Source organism: Epinephelus moara, chromosome 5 (assembly GCF_006386435.1).
Source record: "Epinephelus moara isolate mb chromosome 5, YSFRI_EMoa_1.0, whole genome shotgun sequence".
Taxonomy (NCBI): domain Eukaryota; kingdom Metazoa; phylum Chordata; class Actinopteri; order Perciformes; family Serranidae; genus Epinephelus; species Epinephelus moara.
The window spans coordinates 5,607,489-5,629,312 of NC_065510.1; the positions used below are offsets into that span (position 1 = coordinate 5,607,489).

Consider the following 21,824-nt stretch of genomic DNA (forward strand, 5'->3'; position numbering starts at 1 on the left):
CTGTGTCATCCACACCGGCTGCGCCACGCCGCGCAGCTCCGTTTCGGCGTCTGGTCTATTTTCTGCGCGAGCCGCGAGTGAATGTGTCAAGCCGGGGGGTGACGGAGACAACAGCTGGGAGCAGAACCTCTTGTCGACCAGCAGCACTTCCGCGGGCGGTGTGGCCCTGGCGTTTATGCAGTGCGTTCAGTGCAGTGGCCCAGGCCAACGCACACTCGCAAAGAAGACAGCTGCGGTGGTGTTTTTTTTTCTCCACAATCGAATATCAATTTTCACATTCGAAGGTCCATTTTTTTTTCAAATTTGAATTTAAATTCGAATTTAGAATATTCGTTGACAGCCCTACTATCCCCACTGGAAATGCATCAAATGGTTGCTTAAAAACACTCACTTTTGGAAACATATTGACAGGTTACTAAAGAACAACCGGTTTCGTTGTTTGTTGGTCTTGAACAGTGGTCTGCAGCTTGGCAGACATCTTTACCCATGGAGGATTTATTAACTCTTGTTGCTAGAATTTTATTTCCTGACATAGCATCAGTATTCCTGTAGCAGCGAGTCATGTCTGGTCTACAATTGACCTGTTTCATAGGACCAGTGTTGGTGCCAGTGTATCCAGGGTATCTGATCGATGCATCAGAGCCGTTTAGATGCAGACATGTAGGTTCTGCTCCTCCTGTTCTTCCTGCTGAAACATCCACTGCTGCCATTTAGACAATCCACTTGGTATTTTCATGTTGGAACCAACAGTTTAGCTGGTGGCTCACTGAGCATGCTCAAGGCTATCTCGCTCTCTCTCTCTCACACACACACACACACACACACACGCATATATGCAGACACATACTGCAGCTGCTTCAGCAGAACTAAAATGGAGTACATGTGTGTGTGTGTGTGTGTGTGTGTGTGTGTGTGTGTGTGTGTGTGTGTGTGTGTGTGTGTGTGTGTGTGTCTGAGCCTCTCCTTGTCTGCTGACAGTAACCTACTTTTATGGAGCCCACTCACTCAGAATGATAAAAATACTGCATTTCTCCCTCCTCTTCCTCCTTCTCTCTGTCTGTCTTTACCTCCATCTCCTCCTCCCCTTATCCTCTCCTCCTCTACCCCATCACTCCCTCCACCTCTTTCTCTTTACATCCCCTTGTCTGCCTTTTGATCAGTCTCTTCCTGCATCTCTCCGTCATTCCCTCCTTCTCATCTGCACCTCCATTGTACTTTTTTCTTCCATGGCTCCCTCCTTCTTTCCGTCCTTGCTTCCTTTACATATTACCTCTGTATATCCCTTGTTACTTTCCATCTCTTAATGTGTTCACTTCATGCTTTACCTTTTATTCCCCTCGTCCCTTTACCCCCTGCATTTCACACACTTTCTCACCTTTACCCAAACTCGCTCCACTATTTCTATCTTTTATTTTCACTCCATCCGTCCTCTTGATTTTCTTCTCTCCCTTCTCTTTTCCTCCACCTCCCCAACTTTCTTTTTTTCTGAATTTCATCCTCTCCCCCTAATGCTTCCCCCCTTAATTCTTCACCTATCTCATCATCTTTTATTCTGGTTCCTCCCTCTTCTCATTTCTACCTCTTTCCTCCTTTTTATTTGTCTTTCACTCACTGTTTTTTTTTTATTCTTTCCACTCTTCCTCTCACTTCTTCCCGTCCAAGTGAGGAGATGCTGATGCTGCAGCCGCCGGCTGAGTTAAGATCATATGATGGAGGGAGTAAGAGAAAAGGAAAGGGAGCAAGGGACTGAAGGAGAGGAAGTAGGGATGGAAAAGGACAGCAGAGGAGTATCTTCCGGCACAAGTGGTCCAGATTAAGAGGAAGGAGAAAGAGGCCTCAGCTCAGGATAGCATGAGAAAAAGAGGAGATATTAAAAGAGATGTGATGCCTTTGGTTGGATAAGAGAAAGAGGGTTAGAAGTGGTAGAGATTTTTTTTTCTGTGAGAGATTAGGATGAAGGATGGATTTGGGGTATTTTAAAAATAAAGACGTCTTGTTTGATTCAGGAGCTGATACTCAAAATTTTGAACAAGTTAAAAAAAATCATAATGAAGGTAAACCAATGGTGTCGTCTTTTTTATTTGAAATGGAAACATCAGTGTTGTATTGTTATGGCCACTGCAGCTCTACAATCAACGGTAACCAGTGATTTTATGTTGTTTTTGGTTATTTTATTGCACTTTCTTGGCTTGTTAAAGCTGCGTCAGGAGTTCACTGGAAATGCTTAAATGCCCCACAGCCTTTTTTTGGGAAACAGAACAACAAATTCCAAAAATGTGATTCAGGATATGTGAAATTTTAGATGAATAAACAAGTAGACTGAAAATGTCAAATAAGAAGCTCAACTTTTTGTCCTCTGCAGCCGGTAAGTTTACCAGCCACCACTTTTAATAATTCAGAAGACGACTAGATTGTTGAAATAGAACAGGACTCCAGATGATGGTTGACCTACAAAAGAAGCTGCTTACCTGCCAGAGTTAAAATCAGCATAGCAGTGGTGGCTGCTGGGAGTTTTATATGTTGAAAGGAGAGATTAGCTTTTTATTTATTTTTTTAAACACTAACAGGCCCATTTTTGTTGATCCTAACCTGTTGTGAATACACATTTTAACTTCCTGTCTTTTGTTACACGTTGCACATCTTTTTATTTCCCTTTTTCATATTTTTTAATTCCTCTCTGTATAGCTGTATTTTAGTCATATGCTTCAACAGATACATTTGTTTTCTTGTCTTTTTTGCAGTATACTATACACATTTCTTTGCTGCACAAATGACCCAATTCCCATGGCGATAATTAAAATCTGATCTACTCTAATCTAATCTAATCTAATCTAATCATATCTAATTTAATTTCTGACCTTGTCCTTGCAGACAGTGAATTAAAGTAAACTAAACTAAACAGAGGAGAGAACTGGTCCAGGATAACTTCACTTTCAATTCTGCATTGAGATGAAATTTCAGTAAATGATGTTGTGGCATTTTGTACGGTGGCCTAGACATGTCAAGCAAACTACATACACAATTTACTTTGCAACAAATGCAAAAGCCACAACAGAAGAGAGCGTCACCAGATAAGCAACCAATATAATGTATGTTTTAACAGAGGCGTTAACGTTTAACTTTGTAGTGAAAGTGTGAAACTTAAAGTTTGTTGATTCATATGGAATCAGAGCGCTAAGTTTCTTACAACAGTGGTCTTATTTTAGCATTGTCTATTGTTTTTCCAACTTACCTTAAAGGAAAGCAGCTGCACTCTATGGAAACTGTGCACCCTGCGGTCCAGCGCTGGGTCTAAAAGTTTGCTCTCACTTTGCCTCTGCAGCAGCTGCTCCTTATATTCATCAATCTGATCTGATCAGCTCTGATCCGACCACAAATTGATCAGTTCTCTACCCCGCAGCTCACACTCCACAAAATGCTGCTGAGGAATAACAAAAACTCACGAAGAGTTCCACCTGCGTTGCATTCACTGACCCAAAAAAAGGATTCAGAGAGGGCAGGGTTCCCAACACATTGATTTATTTGTGGTGACCTGCCATTCATTAGTTGAGCTCTTGGAATATGTACCATTTGGTTTATTCATTGCACCACACTCTCGGAGCACAGAGCGAACTCTGGGCACAGACGGAGCAGCAGAACATCAGGCGCAGCGAAGGTGAAACTAAAAAGTTTATTGCGCTCATCCTAAAAATTTGCTTTCCCTCTCCTCTGCAGCAGCTGCTCCTCTTTTTTCCATCAATCTGATCCAATCAGATCAGATCTGCTCTGATAGGATCAGCCGATTGATTATCCGCCCAGCGACTCAAAACTCCTGCTGCCAAGGAAAAATAACAACCATGAAGAGCTCCACCTGTGCTGTGTTCACAGACCAGCAACAACCTCCAAATTCAGAGTGGGGACACAGAATGATACCAGAATGACACGAAAGAACACACACTCACACACACACGCACACATAAAACAAAACAACTATTAGCTACTGCCACGCATAGACTCCACTGTAATTTTGTCATTTCAAAGTGGCCCGTTTGAACCAGAGGCCCAGCTGAAGCCATCATCTGAGCTGGTCCTGCAGTTATACAATATGTACTATAATGTGTGTGTGTGTGTGTGTGTGTGTGTGTGCAGCTGTCACACCCTGGAGATGAGACTCTTTCCTTGAGTTGCATCATGGAAGATGCTGCAAGTGTTTGTGTGTGTATGTGTGTCTGTGTGTGTGTGTGTTCTCTGTGAATAATTTGTTTGTGAATTTATGCATGTGTATGTGTGTGACTTTTTATAGGTGTGTCAGAAGGCATGTGTTTGTGTGTGGTCTCCATTCAAGTTTGAAAATGGTGGATACAATGGCTCGGCTCAGCCCAGTAAGAAAGGAGAGCGTGATGGACGGCTGTGTGTGTGTGTGTGTGTGTGTGTGTGTGTGTGTGTGTGTGTGTGTGTGTGTGTGTGTGTGTGTGTGTGTGTGCGCGCGCGCTATACAGGCAGAGAATCTATGCACTTCTCATTACCACCAGCCTGCAAAGTGGCACAGCAGATATTCGGCGAAAAAACAAGCTTCTTCCACAAATCAAAAAGAGCTGGGGTCAGGGGAAAGAGAGGGAGAGAGAGAGTGAGACGCACCCTTTTATCTTTCACATGTCTATATATAGCGGCTCATGGAGGAGAAGAGTGGAGCAGGATAGGAGGGAGGAAGGCAGGTGGAGGTAGAGGAGGAGAGGATGGAGAAAAGGCAAGATGGCTGAATAAGAACAGAGAAGAAGAAAAGAGCGACTTTCAGGGATTTTAGGGTCTGAAAGAAAGAGAGAAAGAGGAGTGTTCAACCTGCTGAGACTGTCTGCAGCCAAACTGAGAACCAGAGAGAAGGTGGAGGCAGATGGAGGGATAAACAGGAGAGGGAGGAGGAAGGAAGGGGACAGAGGAAGGAGAGGAGAAGATGAAACTTCATGCATGTGGGGAGAACTAGGTTGTAGCCACAGCTGCAGAAGCTGCAGGATACAAAAAAACTGAAATGAAATAAATGAGGCTTAGTTCAGGCAGAAGTCGTGCTTGTGTCGGCTGATTGGCTGATCGCAATCATTGGCTCATTCACAGCTGTGTGACAAGTATTTCACAATCATAGTAATGCAGATGTACGGCACAGGCATTAGAGCCGGACACTTACCACTGTTTACTCTGCTGATTACGCTCATGCAAATGCTGTTTGCTGCCACAGCTCCCTCCACCACCTCCTCCCAACCTCCTCCTCCTGTTGTATTTCCTATTGTTGATTCAACTAAGATTTTATATTCATGTGTGTTTATTGAGGGGGATTAGCTCTCTCAGAATCCTTGCTGGTGCTTGGATTCTTTGACAGCTCTCTCAAACAGCAGATCTAACTGCGAGATCATTTACTGTGAGTGGTCAATTACATGATGTATTTCTTTTTAGTTAAGATTCGATGTAGCCTGTAGGAGGAGGGGATAGTGGATGGTGTGAGACTGAGGCGAGACCACTGTTCAACACCAAGCATGTTTGTGACAGTATGTTGTAACACATGGTATGGTGGTACAGTGGTTAGCATTGTCGCCTCACAGCAAGAGGGTTCCTGGTCTGAACCCAGGGGTGGGGGTGTTCAAACCTTGGGGTTGGATAGCCCCCTGTGCAGAGTTTTAAACATGTTTATTTCTGCTGTAACGTTGGGCGTTTTAACATGAGGATCTACGGGGATTGACTTGCTTCAGGAGCCAGCTCCAAGTGGCCATTTGAGGAACGGCAGGTTTTGGCACTTGAGTGTTCGGCTTTGTTTTTTAGCCGGAGGTTGCCGCTTGGTGTCAGCGTCTTAGTCACATGTGAAACATAGTAAATGTAATGTTTCCATGGTTTGCAGACACATATAATTCCAATATTTTGACGATTGAGCTGATAGAAGACACCTGATTCAAAAAATATAAAATTTCGTCCTAGTCTGGGTTTTGGATTCTAAGCCATGGTGTCTTTTACTTGCAGTCCTTTGAAATGTTCTTGTTTCACACAGTAATAACAAGCTCAACTGCTCTTGATTGGTCAGAATTTCCATGTGGGAAAAATCCAGGAAGTAAAGCAAACGTTGAAGAAGAGTACACTTGCAAGATAAATGTGACACTTTCTAATGTCACAATGGAGGGACAACTACGCAGGTTGATTTTAGCGCTGCTCATCGTGGACTATATTGCTGTCATTGTTCATTTTAGTCAAACCATACAGTTTGAAAACGAGGCGCGGCTCCAACTAGAAAACAATGTTTTGATGCATTGGATGTGCTGAATGTGCATATTAAGGCAGTACAGGAGGAGGTGCACATTAATAATCCTCCAGGACTGTAACATGCTCATGTTTAACCCAAACAATGTGTCATGTGACTGCAGTTGGTTCACATCCAGGTCGAAACACGTTCTCACCACAAACGAACCGCACCAGAGTTCGTTTGTGCACCAAAACAACCGGACTGAGACCTTCTTGAAGAGGTGGTCTCGGTCTGGTTGTTTTCGTGCACACTCGAGTGCGATTCCTGTGTTCACATCTGCCCAAACAAACCTCACTTAGGGGGCAAACGCACTTGAGTTCTGTTGAACCGAACCAAACAGGGCAGGTCTGAAAGCACCCTAATTCTTACCACACCCTAAATTAGAGGTTGCTACGGTCCGGTGTTATGCTTGTGACCACACCCAGTTGTGATGGAGTGTTGTATTGAAACTCAATGTAGAATGCTGTGGCACACACAGAGCTGCAGCGCTTTGGGCATCTGTTACATGTAGATGGCAGCACCAGCAGAATAATTGGATACTTGAGAACTCACACAGCAGCGTCTTTGCCTCATCACGCACTGTACCTGTAACTGTCTTTGTCTGTTTACCTTTTTATATTGACCTTATAGACATTTGTGTCATCTCTAGTTTTCACTTTGCATTCAGTCTCAGCAAACTTTCAAACAAGAGGAAAGAAAATGCAAGTAAGCAAATCTACAGAACAGCTTTCGACTATTTTAAGCCCTGATTTGAGTTCATACGTGGAGAATTTTTGACTGTACCTGTTTCCTGCTATTTCTCAGCTCTGCGTGTTTGTGAAGGAGGATGGAGGGAGAAAGAGAGGGAGTGCGAGAGAGCAAGCGAGTGCTTGCGTCACTCCCATAAAGGAACTGACTCTTGCTGAGTCGAGTGCTACACAGTTTCATTTATTTGATAAAGCTTCATTTGGTGTGATTTAAAATCTCCCCCTCATCAGGCTCGGCTCCCCTAAAGCACAGCCTCAGCGCCACGCCAAAATGCCTCATCAGCTGAAAACACACACACAAACACACTTGGGTGAACACACACACACACATACACAGCCTGCGTACACACACACAGAGCGAGGCAAACTGGTACACGAGGACATTTTTCACTGGATGACTTAGACTGAGGCATATTTAAGTAGGTGTGGGTAGTTCTGTGGAGGTTGGAGCTTGTAGTGTGTAGACAGAGGAGGAACTTTTAACAGGTAGATAGTTTATAGTCATCATGGAGGCAATTCTTCAACACTGTATGGGTGTAGGAGCACATTTGTGTAGGGCTGGAGGTAGTTGTATATGTGTTGATGTCACTTTTTCTTGCAGTACCACCCCGTCTCTCCCTCACTGAGTGGCCAAACAAGCGCTCTGTGCCTGCTGTGTTTGAGTGGAGCTGAAATACTGGGAGCAAAATAAATACATATATTGACAAGATACAGCCACCAAAATAAAAATAATCACGTTTATGAGGAACTGGACTGGTTAGTGGTCTGGTGACATTAAAATGTAGCCTGAAATTCAGTTTTCGGACATGTGTATATGCGTTGTATTGTATGTAGAGAATTGGAAAGTCGCTGCACCTGCAAGTCTATGTTAGATATGGATAAACTGCAAACACATCCCCCATAGCTTAGAATATTCTGGCGTAGTTAAAATAGCTAAAGTACCATTTATACTGTAGCTCTCATGCCATACAGTATGCCAGTTATCTGTATATTTTCATGAGAAGTTTTTTTGGGGTTACTATAATACTGCAGTAACAAAGGACTATAATGTGTTGCTGACAGGATTTTGGGTAATATTAGTGCATTTACAATGTTGCATAACGCACTACCGCCCTACATTAAGGGTTTTTTGTTTTTATTTTTTCATTCATCAAACTACGCCACTTCCACCAGTGCAGAAAAAGTATCCCACAAAGGTTTTTGTATGATTGTCACGTGTGTTACCATGTTCAATGTTTTTACATTCACATTCCTGCAATGTCTACAGCGTATCTTGTTCTGGTTTTGCATCTGGAAGCTGCATGAGAGCAACAGGAATAAGGAGACAGGCTCCATTTTGTTTTTTGCCCGTCCTGTTGATTGGCATAGGCTGTATGGGTGATGCCTTCAAATGTGCGTTAATGTGTTGAATGTTTTGCCATGTCCATACCATACAATGGTGGAGCAACGCTGACACACTGCTTTCTTCACCATCTTCCAGAAACACATTACTTTATGCAGATGTTAATATTATAATATTATAACTAGGGCTGCAATGATTAGTTGACTAATCGATGACTAATCGACTATTAAAATAATCGGTGACTATTTTAGTTGTCGACTAATCGGTTTGAGTCATTTTTCATAGAAAAGTACTATAAAAGTGCCCCAAAATACTCTTACTGCAGCTTCTTAAGTTCAGATATTGGCAGCTTTACTAAAACCCTTTGGTGTGAATACGAAACAAGACATTAGATGACATGATTTTGGGGTTTGGGAGAGACAGACCGACATTTTAACACATTTTTCAATAAAATGATCAGTCGACTAATCGAAGAAATAATCAACAGATTAGTCGACAATGAAAATAATGGTTAGTTGCAGCCCTAATTGTAACAGATATTTATATTTGATTTAATATTTTCAAGTAACAAATTACTTTTAAATGACGGTAACTAGTAATATTTAATGTGTTACATTTTGAAAATAACTTGCCCACCACTGGAAAAAAAACCCCAAACAAAACCAGAGTAACTCACCACTGTAAGCATCCATGACTGTGAGGAGATTGGATGTAATTTTGAAAAGCAGGCATGATGATGGGCGAAGGTGGACCTGCCAATCAATCAGAATCAAGCTGAGGCAGGTGCTTGGATCACGCCCTTTCCAGCCCTTTCCCAAGGCATAAGGGGGGTTAAGGTGTACTGTGCAGGGTAATAGCAACATAGTTAAGGTATTTAAATGTGTTTGGGATGACGACTCTGTAGCCTCATTAGCCACTTGTTAACAACTGTCTTTTTAAGACACGCACAAGATTCAAAATTAAAGGGTAGGGTATTTACTGATGTATTCTACGTCGTGGAACAAGACATGAAAGTCTCTTAAGCTTGTGTTAACCACAGAACAGACAAGAAAAACCCTCTGACTTTGAGACGAGGGAACCAGAAGTGCTTGAGTGCAAACTCATTTTTGCATTTTAGAACCCATTCCTGCACCACTCTTTTGGTTTGAAAGTGCTAAGGACACTTTCACAAAGAGTTCAAGCATGAAGGAAACAAGCTGTGACTCAATCAGGACATGTCAGAGGGGTCCGGGTCCTGGGGCCAAACTGGACTCCAGGGGACTGAGACAAAGACGTTTCAGGTTGGACCTCGTTGATCCCAGATCCCAAAGAAGACAGATTGTTCTGTGAGGTTTTTAGTTTAACAAGGAAAGAGTGTTAATGAAGTTTAAAGGGTCAGTTCACCATAATCACAGAATGACTGTATTTTCTCACTTCCTCCTCGTGGTGTGCAGCCATTTTGATATCTTGCCTGAAAAATGGAGCGTGTGCATAAATACCAATCATCTCTCTCTCTGTAATAAGTTAATACACTTGCTGGCAGAATCACAGTGTGTGTGTGAGTGTGTGTAGGCAATGGAGCAACAAAATATTGCTGATGTGAATATTCCCCTTCTCCCTGTGTGTTTGTGTGTGTGTATTTGTGTACCGAAGCGTTACCTGTGCATATCAATGAATCAGTTAGTGTAATAATATCTGAACTGTGTGTGTGTGTGTGTGTGTGTGTGTGTGTGTGTGTGAGGTCAGTGTATTTGGCAGGACAGGGCTTGTTTGTGGCCATCAGAAAGCCATTTTAATTAACGAGAGAGGAACACATACACACACAGGCACATTTTTTGCAGCGCTCACCAATATTACTGTTGCCAAAAATTTCTGCTCTCTAATTGCTTCCGATTTCTTTCTCTCTCAAAAAGAAGGAATGGGATGATGCGGGAGACAGAAGGAGAGAAAGTGAGGAGAAAAGAGAGGAAGATCAAATTTGGATAACAGGAGCCTGGCGAGGGATGGAGGGAGGAAAAGAAGTGAAGGGAGAACGGAGGGGTGACTTACATTTTGTGGTCAGCTGGAAGAAGAGAGGGATAAGGCAGGGGGTAAGAGAAAAAGGGAGGGGTATAAACACGAGAGAAAAACTGTGAGAGGAAGAAAGGAAAATCAATAACGATGAGAAGTAGGAGAAGACAAAACAGAGACAGAAAAACATAACAGAAAGAAGACAAAACAGATAGAGAGAGAGAGAGACTGCAGGGAGGTGAAGAAATAGGAGGAAACCACACACACACACACACATACATACACACACACACATAGAGGGAGTGTTACCTCCTGCTTTCAGCAGGTTGTTAGGCCAGCAGAGTGTGTGTCTGCTGAATAATAGATGGTGTAGCAGGGTAGCATGTAGTCTGAGGACACACACACACACACACACACACACACACACACACACACACACACGTAGCATCAGCAGGCTGCATAAGGTTACTGTAAATTGATTTGCAATGAAATCCATTAAGTTTTTCATACTATGGTTGCTTATAGCAATTAAAGAAAAAAACAAACATAGGTGGGAGGAGTGGAATGTGATGAAATACAATCAATACATCATATTTCCACTCTTGCATATACAGTAATATACTGTAAATCCTGCGGCTTGCAGTGAGTCTGCCCCCAGGATGACAGCATGTTAGCAACATGCTAGCTGTGCATTGTGCGCCAGATACTACAATAAAGAAGAAAATTATGTCTTTAATTTTCAGATTAAATTTTTGTTTGACAGTATATAGAATAGTGGAGAAAGTGGTTGGCTAAAAAGATGAGCCATAGAACATTTTGTTGATATACACTTATACAAAAACTACACTAGATATACTAATTGTATGACCTGGCTGGAATTACAGCTGTTTTAGGGGATATTTAAAGTACAGTCTCAAGTCTTTGAGCACTAGTCTAAGTGGGGATTCAGACTCAAAACAGCCCCTGTGTTAAAACAGTGTGAGCTGTGTTGGCATTTTGTTTAATGTACCAAGGACCCATGGAAAAGGAAAGTCTAGTTTAGGCACAGAATAAACATTGTTTAAAGGTTTATAATACTCGAAGGATTTTGCAACTCTTTTTATCATGACATAACAACCCTTTCTTTCAAAATTGTGTTAATACTGTGTTCATACTTTACTTTGTTAAGCTGAGACCAAGTCTAATTTAAAATTTAAAAAAAAGCATATATCAGTTAGATTTGCCATCAAGTCTCAGCCCAAGTGAGGGCTTGAGGAAGTCAGGTCTCACATAAGTCAGGCTTGAAGTCCAGGTCGAGTCTCATCAAGTCTCGCTCCAGTAAAAGTCTCATTCTTAAGTCTTGCAAGTTTAGCTGTTGAAGGAAGACAATAACTAACAGACCAGACCCATTACATTGTTTTGTCATTTGTCTGTTGAGTGGATGTCACCATCTTGCTGCAAAACAAATCTACCTACAGGTATAAATAAAGTAACCTGAACCTGAGATCAAGTGAAAGACAAACATTTAGGGCTCTAGTTTCCCGGCGCAGCGCAGGGTGGTGAACCCCGCGCAGAGCTAGTTTCAAGCAGCGCAACCCAAGCGCTCAGTTTGGTAGTTTGGCAGACCGAGGTGCGCTGAGATGGGTGTGGTGGCGCAGAAGGGGGAGGTGTCAACAGATCCAGCTTGGCGCAGTCACAGTTTCGTGCCAGAAGGCTTCGCAGAAGGTGCGCTAAAAGCTCGCCAGCTGAAACCAGGTCTACTGTCAGCGCAGGCGGAGCGTAGCCGGTGTAGTGGAAGTTTGGCTGACCGGCGGACAGTGTGCACACATCACCAAAACCACAGGCAGGTTTCCAGAATATCAGGCACATTAACGATGCAATAAATACCCAAAAAACACTATTCAATGCAACTATCTGCAATCAGCACATAAATGTATCTCTATATCGACTGTCCCGTCACATCTGATATCAGATCAAAGGGGATTGGCACCGTTTGGCACGTTTGGCACGCGTAATGGAAACCCAACCTGATTTGATTAACACAGCTGCAAACTAATGAGTTCACATCCCTCTCAGCCAACCACAAACAGCCACAGCATCAGATAGGGAGTATATATTCAGCATCTGTCATCTTAGAAAAGTCAAAAGAAAAGAAACAGAGTGAGACTGCGAGAGAGAAAGAGAGAGCGCGCGCGCACGAGAGAAACGCAACATTGATTTACAATTGTGGTGACCTCCTCCCAGGCTACCTTTGCATCATCAGCCCGTGGAGGTCTGCTCGCAGTTCCGTATATTCGGACACTGCGAGCTTGGACCTCCCGGACCAAAACATCAGTTTCCTCCTGGGAGAAGTTTGGCCGTCTGACGCTGCTGCTCTCTTCTGCCATGGCGAATTGAGTAAACTCTCATTACGCCTTCGCGCGGCGCATTTAAGGGCGAGGAGAGGGGCTCATTTGATTGGTGTGATGTGTGTAAATCCCACTCCACGCCTTCTCTCCTCCCTCTTTCCAACTTGCGCAGGTAGGAGGGACGGAGGTGGGAAAGAGGAGTAGCTGCGCCAGGCGCACAGTGTGCCAAACTTGCAAAATCCGCCTGGCCACACCCAGTTGACGAAGCGCAGCTGGACCAGTTTCAAAACTGTTATCCCCATTAGTTTGACACAAAACCATGACAAAATAGGGTCCAGGTTGAAAAATACACAAGCTTGTTGAATTCTTAACAGCACTATAATTAAATACTTGTTCACTATTAAATATAGAACACAGATGGGCAATAAGGGGCGCTGCCTTTTTTCAGCTGGGACGCTTTGGTTGCGTCTGGTTGCTATGACATGATATGATACAGTATCTAGGGAAGTAAAAATGTCAGCATGAGGTAGAGCACCTGTGCTGGATGAAGGGACGGCTAAAGCATATAGGGCGAGGACAGACCAACCAGTCTGTGTGGGCTCAGTATTCATTTCTCCTCTATTGTTGTTTTTGCTCAGTGATGTGACGGTTGGTCATTGCATCATTTGTCCCTCCTCCTCTGTGATTGGACGGCCTTGCCAGGTCTCATTTATAAAACAATGCGGAGGATCCATACTAAAAATGTACGTGCAGACAAAAGCCAAAAAATGCTTGACAATTTGTACAATCAGGCTTCCACCTCACCGTCTGCGTCGCCAATTTCCCATCTCCAAAATGTTCGTAAGCATAGGTCAAAGTTTCTCCCATCAAGTCTGTTTTTATAGATCACAACCTTTGTGTGGGAATACCGTACGTCTCTTTCAGGCCTCATTTTGTGTGCAAGCACTGTTTATCAATGAGACTCGAGGACTTTTCTTTGGCTATATACTGTAGGCTGTGTAGGCAAGACTCAGGATGCATTCAACACCATTTCATAGATAGAAATGGTGTTGAATGTGTACACAGAGCTAACTTAAAGACACACATAACAAAATAGCTACAAATCTTAGTTTTAACCAATAATATTAAACTAAAATTTCCTTACTAAAGTAAAGCCAAAATTTCTTTTGGGTCCTAAATGACACTCCGGTACGTTCCACCCTGTTTCCAGCGCTGCATCTTCCACAAGGAGGTGTGTGTGTAGTGTCTGCCAGTCAGCATCTGCAGTGTAGTTCAGCGTTGTCTTGTTAGTGTGTACTCCTCAGACCGACCTGTCTCATCCTCTCACATCAACCAGCAGCCTCTTCTCCCTCACACACACACACACACACACACACACACACACACACACACACGCTCACACACAGAGGCCGTCCTCCGGCCATAGTGTCAATGTCAACGTTGCATCTGGTAAACACGACAATAGACACGTACCCCCGCCACACACAGACACACACACTCACACACACAGACACAGACACACACATGCAGGCTAACAGGATAATGACTGGCCAATTAGGCACAGGCTTGATCTGTCTGGATGTATCCAGTCATCTTAGCCCCTCCAGCGGCCATTACTCAGGCATGGACACACACACATAGGCGCACACACACCCACCACAACACATACAAACACACTTGACTGGATGGAGCGCTGTGAAAAGCTGGCTGCTCCACCAGGCGACCTGTTTGAGTCAGCCTGCGTGTGAGTGTGTGAGTGTGTGTGCGTGTAGGAATTTTATTCTCACGTACAGCTTTGATAAAACGACTGTTTTCAGTTTAAATTGAATCGTGTCAGTCATTGCTGCACAAATTTGTAATGTGGTGTGCTCACTGATTCTCTTGTCTCTTTTAACAAACTGTGAGTGTGAGTCTGGAGAATATTATTTCAGGGAACTTCCAGTGAGTTAATAGTCACAGTGACACGCGTACAGGGACAACAAGGGTTTAGATACAGTGTAAAATCAAAGTCAGCGACTGTAAAGTTCAAGCAGAGTTAAGTGTATTTACAAAGACCTTAAAACAAACAGATGAGTCACAATGCTCTTTGCAGGAAAACTAGAGAAGCAAAAACACATTAAAACAAAAATAATAAGACTGTCAAATAGCCTCAGTATGTCCTGTGTTTTAGCGTTTATGTGTCTGTTAAAATGAATTTAGTCAGTGAGCTCACTGTATCTAGATTCATCATCGTGTTTGGAACTTTAACATAAGAGAATCAAATGGACTTTTGGGGTCTAAGAGAATGCCGGACAGATTAGCGAATGCAGTTTTGAAAATGTCACAACTCGCAGATCAAGAAGGAGTCATTTTTTAATGCAGTTTTACCTTTATTGGACAGTTTGGCATTAGAGAGCGTAAGAAATATATGGAGAGGGAGAACAAGAGAGGGAAATGTCACAAAGGTCCCCGGACAGGCAGACAGACCGCTACGTGGCCATCGGGACATCCTGCATTTTAAACAGTTGCTGATCAGCAGTGGCTTGGCTTCTCCAGTGTGAGTGATTACAGTGCACATGTGTGTGAGGTGTTTGTTTGTGTGCTACTTGTTGGTGATGTTGGCCTTAACTCCAGCTGCACTCCATTTGAATGGATGATCCTCACCACCATCATTGCAAACTGCATCGTCCTGGCTCTGGAACAGCACCTTCCCGATGGAGACAAGACACCTCTGTCTGAACGACTGGTAACACACACACACACACACACACACACACACACACACACACACACACATGCACGCATATACAGGCAGTATGGGTACGGGTAGAAATGCACACAAATGCTTGCACACCCACAGATACAAGTAACCTACAGTAGACACTTGGGACTGTCATGATAACTACGTCATCGACTTGTGGTACGATATGTAGCCATGATCTCAATCATTTTGCTGACCTCAGTGTTGCTCCTTGGTTACATGCATGTTTGTTTACATAGGAAAGTCACCAACATTTTAGCCACGACAGAATACACGGCAGGGTTTTCCTGACCATGACAAGACTTGTGCACAGCAATTCTCCCTTCATTTTCTCTCAAGTCCCACCTTCATGCACGAGTATTAAGATTAGCAGTAGCCTGCAGCTGCACTTTTCCTGTGGGAGAGGCAGAGTCCTGATAGTCGTTAGCTTTCCGATCCCTGGCAACGAGCTAAAAAGTCCCTCGTCCCTTCAAACAACTTGATCCTCTACTTCGTAAATCCACCAGCAAACCACTCAGCTCCAAGGTCGTCCATCTCTGGCAGCATATTGGTCGCATCGGTAACTGCGGTGTTCCTCAAAAAATAATTATACTAACAATGATTGAATCCATCAACAGCCCCTTTTACACTGCCAGATTTTCGGCGAATGTTGGGCCGTTTTGCCGGCAAGCTGCGAGCGTTTAGACACGCAGAGCTGGATTGGCGAGTTGATCCGAGGTGCCCAATTTTCCACCTCGTAGGGTAGACATATTGGTGGAACCTTTTTGGTTTAAAAAGACCGAGGTGGCCTTCCATCATGGGAGGGGCTGTTGATGACTTGTGGGAGGAGCTGTTGATGACGCCGTATGTGCGAGCCACTGATGGTGGATAAACAGGAAACAGCTGATAGCAGGAATTAGCGAGCAGCTAGTAGCAAGAGGGAAACACAAACCTGACAGACGCTGTAAAGATGAGCAACTGGGAAGACAAGGAATTGTGCGCCCTCCTTGCTCTCGCAAACGAAGAAGCCATTAACCGCCAGATGACGGGGACGGTGAGGGACAGGCCGACTTACGAGAGAATCGCAGAGGGACTGACCAGCCGCTGCTTCCCTCCCATGTCACTGTTTACGTCACACGCTGAGCTACACGTTTTGTTACTTGCTCACGCCCCCCATTGCCCTGAAAAAGGCGCATTCTGTATAAACAAAAGTAGGTAGGCGGCATTTTGCTGCACTCCCTGATTTTGCTTTTATACTGCCAATGCTGAAAGAAGACTGAATTCCTGTTTAAAAAGTGCTAATGATAATAATCAACGTGGAATTTCATGGTGATGTCTATGTTAGAATTTTTACCTCACTGTCTTATCTTTCTTGTAATAATGTGTGTAATTTTGCAATACATGTTTTCATAGGCCATTCTTTCAAAATGAGAGTTTTGGTTTGGGGTTTTTTTTAATACTCAACTTCAGCAGCACTAACAAACACCAAACTTTCCAGTTTTATTTGTGTCTATATTCTGAAGGTTTTTACAGAAGGGGTTTGTTCATATATCATTCATAGCCTGATTTATGGACCATTTTGTTCCAAAAAATCATGGCGAACATGGATTTTTTTCATGGCTGTTGACAGTATTTTCTGATTTATGGAGTGATAATTCCCTCTCTAAAAACCTTTGACTCTAATATATGCCAACAAAATGAGACAAGAATTTTCAACCTGACTTCATCCAACGTTCAGATTTCTGTTCTGGAAATGCAAATCAGTGCATATTTGTTTAGATAATACCTCATAAAATTTCATAAAACTTGTAATACTAGCCATACTCTAAGTAATCACCTGGAGAGGTTTTATGGTTATAGCAATAAGTTACAAATTTGACCCCATTCACTTGGGCTCTCACTTATACTCTCAAACTGAGTAATTCTGGCCTACTCCTGTCTGTTCTTAATAATTCAATTGGTCTTTGAATGGGTGTATTTGCATTATTAGGCTATCATGATATCAAAAATGGTCTCAAAATGACAATATGGTTTATCACAACACAGTTATGTCTGGGACAATATATCGTCCAACAAAGGTGGTTATTCTGACCGGCCTACGGATGAATACATTCACAAAGCACACAGAGGCACAAATAAACACACAGTATACACAATCACACACATGACAATATGTTCTCAAAGAGGCTGAGATTTTATTTTACAAAAATGTCTTATTTTGTATCATATTCTATAAAAACCGACATTCCTATCAGACAGTCAGTGATTATTCCTTCATGTGCAAACAACAGTCTGTGTGAACAGAGCATGACCCTCAATCTGCCTGTGCTGACCCTTCTCTCCTGTTATCCTTCCTCTCGACATTCCTCCTCTCTTTCTACCCTCTCCTCTCCTCTCCTCTCCTCTCCTCTCCTCTCCTCTCCTCTCCCCTCCCCTGCTTTGCTGCCCTGCAGGAGGAGACGGAGCCCTACTTCATAGCCATCTTCTGTTTTGAATCGGGGATAAAGATCCTGGCTCTTGGTTTTGCGTTACATAAGGGCTCCTATCTGAGGAACGGCTGGAATGTCATGGACTTCGTGGTCGTGCTCACCGGGTGAGTTCACAGTTACATCTCTTACAACCTTAGAACTTATTCTAAGTTTTATTTCAACTTTACTTTTTGCAGATATTTTCTCTATTTCTTTTTTTCCTTCTGGGAAAAACAATATTTTTCTGTTTAACTTATATCAATTATTCACATGAGTTTTACATTTTATTTTTATTCATATGTTTCTTCTTGTTGTTGTTGTCCACATGGTGCCTAATGTGCACCTTTTCTCTGGATACTGAAATGTGTAGGATGTGTTTCCATGGTTACCATGTTCTGGGGTTAGCTGGCCAATCAGGTTGAATCTCTTTTAAAATTTCCTCTCAGACTGTAGACTTAAATCATTTTTGATATGACATCACGTGGCTAAACACAACCAGGAGTGAACTTTTGTTCACATGAACTGAATAGTCCACTTGTATCCACCAGCATTTGTGAATTTTAAGTAGGCTATGATCAGATTTTACTCATACTCTCACATTCACCTACCATTAGGGTCTTTTATTTTTTGTTTTTATTCATCAAAAAATATTTGGTAATCATGTGCTTTTACTGAACAATTGACAAAAAGATTCCTAATTCAATTAAGCGACCTGGAGACTGCAGGCAAATCAGATTAGTTTCTCAGATCAGATCTTCAGATCAGAACGACAGACTGCCTGCACTGTTATGTACAAGTGATCAGATCAAGTGTGTGTGTGCAGTCACCACCAACCTGTCTGCATGGGCAGTGCTGGGGAGGAAGTGGCATGTGACAGAGTTTCTTAGTTACATTTCTGTTACAATTACTGACAAAAAATAAAAGAAATACTTATTGAGACATTGTGATTGCGAAGGGGTTACGCCCTCAGGCTGTAAAAAATAATGGACGTAGCCACCGTGAGTTTGTGGACTCTCTTTTTGGAGCCAGAAGTGACCATATTTGGCGAGAGGCTGGCGCTATTAAGGAGCAAGGGGTGGATCTGACTGAGAAGCTGAGGATGCAATCGGCAGACAGCCTGTCACTCAAAGTGGCCCGCCCTTAATTATGCATAACTTTAAAACTCAATAAAATATAAACAGGTGAGTTATATAAAAATATACCCGTACAGTTGTCATGAAGGGGGAAGTTAGCTTTAGCGACCAAAACAGTTTTTGTACCAGGCTGTTAACAAGTTTACTTCCGCTGTTAAGCTGGTTTTCTGGAGCCAGCCTCAAGTGGCCATTTGCAAAAAAAAAAATCACATTTCATTTGTTGTTTTAAAATCTGTCCAGACTTTCAAAAATCAATCTGGATACAATCTGGATTTGCCCAAAAACAGATTTGGGCTGGCAGTCTGAACAAGGCCTTAGTGTCCCTGTTATTTTTAATCACACAGAGGTTTCTCTTTTGCACAGTCAGCAGCTTTTTTTGGTCGTTCCACCCATTTTTTTCTACTTCACTTGTTACTGAATAAACCAATGTGACTTGTCCTCAGCGTGAGAGGACTACTGTCTGCTGTAGAGCTAAACAGAGACCTCTGGCAGCAGGAGACACAAGACAAAATGTGATGTATGGAGACATCAAATCAGGGTGAAACAGATCCTTTTAAACACTCTGGGTTTTTAGTGTTAATCTGTACTTACTGAAAATAATGAGTATTACTAACTTACTACTTAATTTTGAGTGTGTTTGTGTGTGCAGGTGGTAAGAACAGTGGTGTAACTGTGTGCTTGTTGTGTGATTTAAATATGGCTGCCTGAGCGAGAAAGGGGGGATGGGTGGAGATTGTAACAAGATATAGTGTTTGTCAAGGGAAAAGACGCACACACACACACACACACACACACACACACACACACACACACACACACACACACGCACAGTCATTCCAGTGAAACCAGTTAGATTCAAAAAGTGTGTTTTATTAGCTGATAACATTATTATAAAAGGTGTAAGATGATAACAGATCCCCATTTTTACATTTTAACCCTCACTCTGAATCTGTGTGTTTGTGAGTCTGTGTCAGTCTTGTAGTAGCATGACTTCCCTTCTTTTCTGATCTCACACAGACACAGCAGAGGTCTGGTTTGACAAGGTGTGCGCATGTGATCAGGGCCACTCCCCCTCAGTCGCAGACCTCCTTTAATGAGGACACACACACATGAACACACACACGCGCACATAGGCTGGATCAGAGCAGCACTGCAGGGAGCAGCAACCAGGGCAAAGTGAAATGTCACTTCTCTGAGAGATGGGGGAGCGGGTTTGTTGTTATGGCGATAGCTGGGAGAGTGGAAGCAGAGTTTCCTTCATCCCTCTCTCTTTTTTTCTCGTATACTTTCTCTGTTCAACTTAAAGGTACATTATTAGAATGATATGCAAAAGCAATAACTGACACAATCAGTGAAGGACATTTCAGTACTGTTAGAAAATACACTGATAAAACACCAGTCTTTTGTTCCTATGGAAATCGGTGACTTTTAGCCCCACCGTTGTATCCCATCAGTCACCTTGTCCTGTCAATCTTCAAGAGATTTTAACTGCCATAATGGTGTTGTAAACGTGGACAAAAAATGTAGCTCGTCCTTGCTTCACATGTAGTAATGTTTTCACCTCCTTTGTCATGGAAACACACAAAGGTGGCAGTTTCTCATGGGAAATGCACGTGAGGTGCTCAGGATCACAGAAAAGAGTTAACAGAGCTCTGAGGACGTAAGGAGGCGTGTCTTTAGCTTCCACAAAAGTGCGACATTATTTAAACACTACTTAAAGTAATGTGTGGGGAAAAATACTCTCTGAATGTTGAGCTTTAGTGGTCATTACTAGCCTTGGAAATATATTACTTTTTTTTTTTTTTTAAACTTAAGGCGCGTTAAGACACTTTTTCCAGAGCTTTCAGCTTTCACAAGTGGTCAAAAGCTCGCAAAGAACTCAAGTAAACCTTAAATTCTCTGAATGTTAGAAGATGACCTATTACTTTTTTTCCTAATTTTCTGTCATACTGTGACGTGAACACATGTAAAAGAAATCTGTGTGAGCAAAAGTGTCAGACTTTAGACCATTCTGAATACTTTCCAGCAGTTTTTTCTACTCTGGCCACTAGTTGACACCAAATCTTAAGTCCCGCCCCAAACAATTAATCGTTATCGTTATTGAATGAAGGTGCCTCCTTGTCTTTTCCATCTGCTAGCAAACAACATAAAGGTGTCTAAAAGCTCTAAATCTAAGCTCTAGATCTAAGTTTTTATGAGCCGCCAGACCGAAAAAAAACTGAGTTTTTCTGCGGACAAAAGTGAGTACAGGCATGAGGCATCAGCAGGAAGAAAAACTGTGGAATCCCGATACTTAGTATATCATGGGCAGCAAGCATTTTGTTAATTTGGCCAGACAAACTGTCGATGTTTCACCTAACTGAGCTTTCCAAGGCCTGGTTTTGATCTTTGTTAGCTTAAATGGTGATGTCATCTGGTGATTTGATTGAACAGCTGTAAATATCATAGTATGTCACTACTGGCATTCAGTGGGATCATTTTTCCAAGATAAGCAAGGTATGAAGAGGGGACACTAAGATATGCTGTCAATAGAACTTTTCCTCTCTGGTAGACATAAGGTGCTAAAACAATCTTTTAACATGCTGTGAAGTTTTAGCAAGCTGCAGCCATTTTGTTAGCGTTTCAGCCTGTAGTTGCATATTATGGCGCTGTAAGTTTCCCCCCAGTGGGCGTTGCTTTCAGAGTATGATGCGTGGCACTCTGTCTCTATGGACCTCTGCTTCAGGCACGCTACAGACAGATTCTAATTAATTACTGAAGCAAGTGATACACCACCCTTGCGATCCCTACTCTCTTTCCTTTGGCTCACACTCCTCAGAATGGAGGTCTGCAGTTGGACCC

The 21,824-nt window shown here is 42.7% G+C and overlaps 1 protein-coding gene across 1 annotated transcript in view; it reads left to right on the plus strand.

Annotated features, from left to right (window-relative positions):
- Positions 1-21,824, plus strand: part of cacna1ab (calcium channel, voltage-dependent, P/Q type, alpha 1A subunit, b) — a 209,432-nt gene that overhangs the window by 40,264 nt on the left and 147,344 nt on the right. The window contains exons 2-3 of the mRNA XM_050044006.1: positions 15,282-15,388; positions 17,836-17,975. Coding sequence (XP_049899963.1) covers positions 15,282-15,388; positions 17,836-17,975 — 247 coding nt within the window. The remainder of the gene's footprint in view (positions 1-15,281; positions 15,389-17,835; positions 17,976-21,824) is intronic.